At 34.5% G+C, this 8,796-nt stretch overlaps 1 protein-coding gene across 1 annotated transcript; it reads left to right on the top strand.

Moving 5' to 3' along the window:
* Positions 1-3,622: 3,622 nt before the first annotated feature.
* LOC118029666 (LEAF RUST 10 DISEASE-RESISTANCE LOCUS RECEPTOR-LIKE PROTEIN KINASE-like 1.3) lies at positions 3,623-7,788 on the top strand. The gene is made up of 5 exons (XM_035033565.2): positions 3,623-4,821; positions 5,888-5,920; positions 6,007-6,324; positions 6,427-7,403; positions 7,538-7,788. Exons 1-4 carry the CDS (start codon positions 4,023-4,025, stop codon positions 7,365-7,367), a joined length of 2,091 nt encoding a protein of 696 aa, XP_034889456.1. The 5' UTR covers positions 3,623-4,022; the 3' UTR covers positions 7,368-7,403; positions 7,538-7,788.
* Positions 7,789-8,796: the final 1,008 nt, after the last annotated feature.

Here is an 8,796-nt window from a genome sequence, read left to right as displayed (position 1 = left end):
AAGAGGTAGAATAGAAATTAAAAAGAAAAACAAAAAATAAATGAAAAATACTATTCAAATAAATAATATTTTATAAAAAAATATAATAAAATTGCTTTTTCTATTAGTGAAGTCAAGTGAGTCCTCGTCTCTATCACTGAAACCCAATGTCACGCAATCGGTTTCAACTTTCAACCTTCCATTTAATTTAATTTCTCCACATTTACCTCTTAGTTTACTATCCCAGTCCATACTCAAAGTGCGTTTTTTATTTGTCATAACACTCCAATTTGATGTCCCATTCCTGGAAGCTGTAGCATGTGGGCTATCACAGTCCAATTTTTCTAATATACAACATTTTACTGACATGACCATGCCTTTAAAACAAATAATTCAATTTTACCGATTTTTTTTTTTACTCCGAAAGGTTTTCTCAAACTAATCTACAATTTTCTCAGTAATTGTTAATTATAAATACAAGTTTGACAGTTGGAGAAGGGCTTGTAATAGTTATTAACTAGTTTTTTTTGGATCAAATAAAAAAAAATTGACTTAATTTTTTGAATCCATCATTAAATTTGATTTAATAAGACCCGATTTCATGTAATTATCATCAACCACATATATAATTTTCCAAACTATGCGAGGATTTTTTTGCGTGTCGTTTAATATATTTGACCGATTCTGTTCTCTTCTTTTAGTCCAAGACAGTGATGCATCATAGCATACAAGATTTCATTTTGCATATAGAGGCCTCGTAGAAAGAAATTAATGTGGTGTAGCCCTTTCCCAAGAAAAAATTAAATTAAAAACTTTTAGTCCACCAAGCATTTAAATCCAAGTTTTGCGTTCACATGTATCCCTTTCTGATGTATTTATTTACCTGAAATTGATAATTAGCACGTCAAGACTCATCTCTTTATGCTCGAAACTATCCCAGAAACAACCAAGCCCATTTTTGCTAGCACACAATTCCATTTCTCCTATGCTCCTTCCTCTTGCCAGAATGAATTCCTCGGCCTTTTCTTTTCTATCAGATTTTGTTCTTGTATTGTTGCTCTTTCATTCAAGTCCCTTCATCCTCGAGCAACGATGACCTGTTCACTGCCTGTCGTAAACATTTTGTGTGTGGGCATACCTCCGCGGGTTTTCCATTCTGGGGAAATGACAGATCAAGTGCCTCTCTGTGGCGTTCCTGAATTGGAGCTCAGGTGTGAGAGTAATATCACCAAGATGAATATCAATCAGGTTGCATATCGTGTTTGGGATATCAATCCGGAAAGGGGAACTCTCAGTATTGCAAGAGAGGACAACATGGTTGGATTAACGTGTTCACCTCGATTTAGGAACAGCACGTTCAATCCTAAGGTTTTCGAGTATGTTGAGAGTTACAAAAATCTGACATTCAGTTATGGTTGCAAGGATGCTCCTCCTGCAGGTAGAATACCTTTCACTTGCAAAATATATGAGGTTAATGATCAAGGTGGTTTATATCCAAGTAGGAGATACAGGTCCTGGTGAATGCAATCGTAGTGTCTTAGTGCCAGTTTTCTATAACAGATAGGCCACCAAACGGGAATATGTTGGGAAGAACTCCTGAAAAAAAGCATTCGAGGTAAGATTGAAGGTCGAATTGGGAGGCGTGTTTGGAATTGCATCGGGTCTAAAGGAGCTTGTGGTATTGACCAAGCAACTTGTTACTGTCCATCAAAAGTGGATCAACTTGTTACTCTCCAGCTCGAGGTATGTACCTCAACTTCTCCTCGAATCAGTTTATGATGAACTCCAGTCACTTGTTGATGCTTCACACACCTTAATTAGTTCCGTTCCTGTGTTGTTATTTTAATTTTATTTTAATTAGACTTGGACTGAAGTAAACATCATAGCTAAGAATTTAACTTGTCTGCTTTAAGAATTGCCTAAAATTATTTATTCAGTCCTCGTTTTATTAGAAAAATAATTAGTTAGTCCATCTGATTAAAAAACAAAAACAATATATATTTTCATTTCTATGATATTTTAATCTCTTCGCTATGTGTTTGTTAATTAAGTACTGTTGAGTTGTCACCAATTTAACCTTTTCTTTTCAAATATCCTCTTTTGAATTAAAATAAATTTATAAGTCTCAATTTGATTTAAGGTTGATCTTCTCAATATCTAGATTGTGGATCAAATGAGTTTATTCAAGCCCATTCAATTTTTTTTTTTTTTTTAAAAAAAAAAAAAACCTTGAAAGATAGTTGTTTTAGGTTTTTTTTTTAAAATAAAAATAACATGTTTAAAAAAACTGGATTCTTCTATTGCTTGGTGTAGGTTAAGCCTAATTATAACTAGAATTCCTTGACGGCTGGACCGGCAAAGTATCTAGTCAACATAAAATTACAAAATTACAGGGAACATTTGGTAATTAAAATATGGGGGGAAATAAGGTAGGAAAACACCAGGAAATTCACAAGGTGATGCAGAAATGGAGTCCACATCAGAGACTTGGTCTTTCTGCAGATGTCATTTTCTTCTTTGTTCATTTTCCTGGAATAATCTATCAGCTGAAACTTCAAATTCCCACCTCCTGTTTTCGTCTGATTTGACTTTAGGTGGCATCTATGAAATTAATTTTAAATAATTCACACGTTTACTCTAGGAATTTAAACATAGGGCACCGTAACATCACAAAATTCTTTTTCCTTGATTCGTCATCATACCATATAAACTTAATCAGCCAAAAGGATATCAAAATAAGGTTACAGTACGTAGTTACAAACTCGTATTTACAATAAATTATATTTAATTTTTATATTTATATTTTATATTTTTATAATGTCAAAGTAGTGATGTGTATATGATTTTTTTTATTTATAGATTTTCATTTAAAACATTCACACGTGGAGCAACAATTAGGATCTTAAAAACTAAATAATCTAAAGATATATCATGAAATTTGATTATTAAATATTTAACGTGGCGGTTTACAATTCATGAAACTAAACGCAATAAAAAAAACTTTTTAAAAAAATCAAACAAATAAATATTTAAATAATAACAATTATATATATAGACATACACACATATAAAGGCTCGTAGCTACCATGAAAACAGGAATAGACATCTCTTCTTCCTTTTTAAGAAATGATTTGGTGTATAAGGGTCTACCAAAAGTGCTATGGAATCGCTTGTGTCAAGTGGCCACATCACCTTCCAATTTAAGCCAAACTCAAAAGTCAGCTCTTAAAATTCTTGACGAACCTGTTTTCGGTATTTTGTGAGTTGCGTAAACACGATTTTCTAGCTAAAACTCATAAACTCATCATCATTACTCTAATATTACATATTAAAAAATCATTTCAATCTCAGAATAAAATTTTAGATTATAATTTATATTATTGTTTAACAATAAAAAAAACTTTGAACAGGTTATTTATTTGATCAAAATTTTAATATCATTAAATTAAATAAATTTTTTTTTAAGATGTTTGAAAATATAATAAATATTATATTTTAAAGTGTTTTTACATTTAAAAATATTTTTTAAAAAATAAAAAATTAATTTTCAAATAAAAATAAATAAATTTTAACCAATTTTTTATACCGCAATCCCAAATGACCTTTTAATCACCCAGAAATTAGGTTGCAAGAAAATATATATTTTTACCTACTGATCAAAAGTATCTTTTTAATATTCAGATACCAATATTTACGTTGGCCGTAGAACAATAAGTATGAAACCATAAATTTAAGACAAGAAACTCGAAAATTTTAACAAGAACACAGAATTTGACTATCAGGATTCAAAATACGCATTATCTTGCTGACAAAATGACCTGCCTACTTGTTTGGCCGCCTGAATTTACGTTGATGCCACTCTCACCATTCTAATGGAAGCTTCCCTTTGACAAAATCCCCATTGGTCAAATAAGTACTACCAATTCTATTGTATTGATCGAGTAAATAACTCCCACCTCCGTGTTTTTCCCTCTTAACTCAATACTTGAACAACGTTTCCTGTGAATCCCTCTGCAAAAACACGACTGCTACTACTTCAGGCCATGTCTTGGCTTCTCCTACTCCTAACCATAGCCTTGGTCTGTGGTTCAGCACCTGTGTTTGCTGATGATGATGAGCGATATATGAACTGCATGAACTCATTTGATTGCGGAAATATTAAGGGTGTTGGTTATCCTTTCTCGGGATCCGATAGGCCTGATTACTGTGGCTATCCCGGGTTTGAGCTCGGTTGCAGCAACCAAGATCCGGAGATCACAATCATGCGATCGACTTACAAACTCCTTGGTGTCAATATCCAATCGCGGACTCTCAATGTTTCTAGATCAGATTACACAGCAAATCTATGTCCTACTCTCCTTTCCAACACCTCTTTGAATCCAAACCTCTTGAATTACACTTCAGATCATGCTGAGGTAACAATGTTCTATGGTTGCCCTAGTCCAAGCCCACCAGCGTTATCAATATCTCAGTTTACTTGCAACATTAACGACACTGTTATGATGGGATACTTTATAACAGCCAACCTCTCTCTCCTTAGTGGGACTGCTCCAAGCTTAACCAGCTACCTGACAACATGCAACAATAGTGTTAAAGTTCCTGCCCTTCAATCAGCTATTGTGCCAATTCTAGACAGTCCAACTGTAGCACAGTTGCTTGAAGCTATTAATCAAGGTTTTGAGTTGGTTTGGAGTACAAATGATTCATTATGTGATGCATGTGAATCTTCTGGTGGTCTGTGTGGGTACAACAGGACCACTACAGCATTCACTTGTTACTGTGCGGATCAACCTAGAGATTTTGAATGCTCATCATCACCACAGGCACCTAGTCAATCGACAAGTATGTCCTCTTTTCTTTCTTGATGCCATGATTGGATAGATAGAGATAGCTGAAATCTAAGATATGCCCTCCAGGCTAGGTGATGTAGGAGGACCTCTGGTAAAAGAAACAGGTGTGAATCGTTCCTTTGAGCAGAGGGAGGAACCTAGCTAGCTATTAGGAATTGTTCAAAGCTCCATGATCCTGAAGAGAACACCTTCCTTGACCATTTAATTCCAGTATATCAAGGAAACAAAGACTTCGATTAACTGACAAAGACTTTATAACATGAAAATATAGGTATCACATGGAGCAATCCTTAAAAGTATTCCCAACCTAGTATGTGTCGAGATATATTATTTCTTTAGCAGTAGCAGGAGCAAGAGACTGTCTAATGAAATTACTCTCAGTTAATTTAGAATTGCTAAATACTCTTCATCCCCACCAGTCCAGGTTCCTCGTTTAGTGAACTGAAATTTGTCCAGGTTTCTTGTTTAGTGAAATGCAACTAGCCATCCTACTCTTCTAAGTAGTCAAGGAACAAAATTATGTTTCAGATATTTGTAACTTCTCCTGCATATTTGAGCAAGGTCAGGTTTTATCCTGTCATATTTTGGTCTTTGATAATTTCCAAGCAAATGCTTCAATAATTTCAAGAATCGATGTTTGAACTACTTTCAGAGGCTTACAAGTTCACTGGTTTTTTTTTAGTGTTGATGAATAATTAATTGTAACAATTCGAGGTTATTTCTTTAGAAGTTGTGTTGAGTGATGGGGAAAATTGAACAATTCAATTACTCATAGTTTGATTCCCCTGTTTTCTCTGTTTTTTGCAATGCTTCTCTGCGATTTTTGCAATGGAGAACCTGCTTCCCTTAATGTTCCAGTTTCTTTAGGACAGTAGCTTGTATGTATATAATCTGAATCAAGACATGAACTATTTTGTGTTCAACAAATAATAATTGAGATAGCCACTATTATATTTCAAGTTCAGTCCAATTGATCATGCTTACTAAGTGCCTACTGCCTACTGAAAACTTGCTTCAATGTGGTCATTGATGTTTCTTGCTTCATGATTTTTTTGCAGGGAAGAAGCCTCGAAACAAAGCACTCGAAATTGGTACAATTCTGCTACACACTTTATAAAATCAACACCAAAAATACATGCTGAGCATTTTTGGTTTATTTATTTATTTTCATCTCCAGGACTTAGCTCAGCAGGTGCTTTTATTGGTGCCTTTGTGGGATGCTGGATCATGGCCTTTATACAACGGAGGAGAAGAAAAGCCGCCCTAGAGAAAACCGAAGAACTTCCTATAGCAACTCCTTCAAGCAAAGGCCTTGCTACCTCAACTAATCTTTCTCAAACCACCCCTTCTCTTACCTCCTTAAGGTCTGACATTGATAAGGGTAGTACCTACTTTGGAGTTCGGGTTTTCAGCTATGATGAACTTGAGGAAGCAACCAACTTTTTTGATTCTTCAAGAGAACTTGGAGATGGAGGGTTTGGCATTGTTTATTATGGTTAGAGATGAAATGATTTCATTTTGCAGTATAGGAACTTGCATCCATTAACTGCTTTGTTGACTCTTTCTAAATTTCTATTGCTATTGCTTGTTTTATCAGGTGTACTCAGGGATGGACATGAGGTTGCCGTCAAGCGCCTATATGAGAACAACATGAAACGTACTGAGCAGTTTATGAATGAAATTGAGATCCTAGCTCGTTTACAACACCGGAATCTGGTGAAACTTCACGGATGTACCTCCAGGCACAGCCGAGAGCTTCTACTGGTTTATGAATACATTCCTAATGGAACTGTTGCTGATCATCTTCATGGAAGACAGTCAAACTCTCGCTTGCTCACTTTGCCTGTTCGGCTAAGCATTGCCATAGAGACAGCCAGTGCGCTGGTGCACCTCCATGCTTCAGATGTCATACATCGAGATGTAAAAACCAATAACATTCTCCTAGACAATGACTTCTGTGTCAAAGTGGCTGATTTTGGTTTGTCCAGATTGTTCCCAACTAATGTCACTCATTTAACGACTGCTCCACAAGGAACACCTGGATATGTTGATCCGGAGTATTATCAATGCTACCAACTCACGGACAAGAGTGATGTTTACAGCTTTGGCGTCGTCTTGATTGAGCTGATATCATCTTTAGAAGCAGTGGACACCAATAGGCGTCGGCACGATATTAATCTGTCCAACATGGCAGTCAACAAAATCCAAAATCATGCTTTGAATGAGCTGGTTGATCCATTTCTTGGATTTGATAAGGATTTCGTAGTGAGGAGGATGGTAACATCAGTTGCAGACTTAGCTTTCCGGTGTTTGCAACAAGAGAGGGAAATGAGGCCAACTATGGAAGAAGTGTTGGAGACATTGAAAAGAATGGAGAAAGAAAATTATGGAGCAGGAAAGGCAGATGTATTGGATATTAGTGAGGATGATGTTGGGCTATTGAAGCATGCTTCTTCCCCACTTCAACTTTCAGCAGACTCAATGAGTGATCAATTCTTGGGAAGCAGTTCTTCCACTAACACACCCCATTCCTACTAGCTGTAGAGATTTCCTTATCCTTTTAGCTTAAAATCCGTGAGTAGTAAATTCAAAGTGTTATACAATAAATGAGTTTGTGATTCAGTATTTTTTTTTTCTTTGTTGGTGTTGTTTTGATGAAACAATTTATGGTTGCCATGTTTGTGGACTAACATAAAGCTAATATGCAGGAATTCGCGGTGGCTGATATATACCTATCAGAAGAAGCTTCATAGTACATCTGTAGCGAAGCCTCTAAAGCTAGATCAAGCAAAACTAGAGAAGAACAGGAAAGTTGTTAATTAGACGTTTCTCACCTTTGAAAGATATATACACTACTGGCAAAGGAATGAATCCATCAGAAGAATCAGAAATACAAGTTGGAGAGGAATTTCTTCAGATTGATTACCGTTCCAACTTCCATACATCACATTTCACAGGGTGTTAAAAGTTCTGTTTTTTTTCAGGTTTCTGATCTTATGTCGTTAATTATCATGTTATTTAAACAGTCAGACACAGCTTTGAGCCTGCAACAAGAGAATAGGTTGAAGCAGGTGGGTGTAACAATGAGGAATGCAGGCTCTTACATGGGAAAACTGAAGATGAACGAGGGGAGGGAAGTTTTGACAAGATGGGAAACACTTCTGTAGAAAAATTGTCCGATCTGTCTTCTTTCTACAACATGATAGGCCAGACTTTGGTATTGATTGATAGTTTTCTTCTGTTTTGAGTGTTTGTATGTATATATAGAAAATTTGATGAAGAAATTTGTGTCTCTCGTCTAAGTTCTACCATTCAATTATTATGATTGAAAAAAACATAAAGCAGAGAGGGTATTAGTTTTCTAATATATTTCAAAATGTCATTTAAAGTTTTTTTTTTAAGTATAAAAATAATATTTTTTTTATTTTTTTAAAATTTATTTTTTACATTAACATATTAAAATAATTTTAAAAATTTTAAAAATAATAAATTTAAAAACAAAAAATTCAATCAAGATTTTTATATTCAACTTAATTATTCATAATAGTTATATTTAGTTAAGATGATCCTTTTTGGTTTTTAATTAAAAAAAATAACTAAGCTAAATTTTTTTTTTTTAAAATTAAAAGAAATTAGTTCTGGTTAATTTTGGTTCGGTTAATTAAAGTAAAAAACCAGGAAAACCGACCATATATGTGTTGATTTGACATAAACTACTGAGTAATGAAACCAGAGCAAAGAATGGAAACATATCTTTCATCAAAGATATCCAAAAATTCTTTTACACTTCTCTCCAACAATACAGATTTACTAATTGCATTCAAACAATAAAAAGGAAAACTTAAGTACAAGATGCCTCACCAGATTTGAGGAGATCAGATATAAAAAATCCCTTCTGCTTTATAGTTATGTTTGCTTGTCTGTGTTTTTCTTCTAGATCTACTAATGATTTTTTAGTTTCCACGAG

This window comes from Populus alba, chromosome 17, assembly GCF_005239225.2.
Source record: "Populus alba chromosome 17, ASM523922v2, whole genome shotgun sequence".
Classification (NCBI taxonomy): domain Eukaryota; kingdom Viridiplantae; phylum Streptophyta; class Magnoliopsida; order Malpighiales; family Salicaceae; genus Populus; species Populus alba.
The sequence above is the reverse complement of the archived record's forward strand: the minus strand, read 5'-3'. Positions and strand labels throughout refer to the sequence as shown.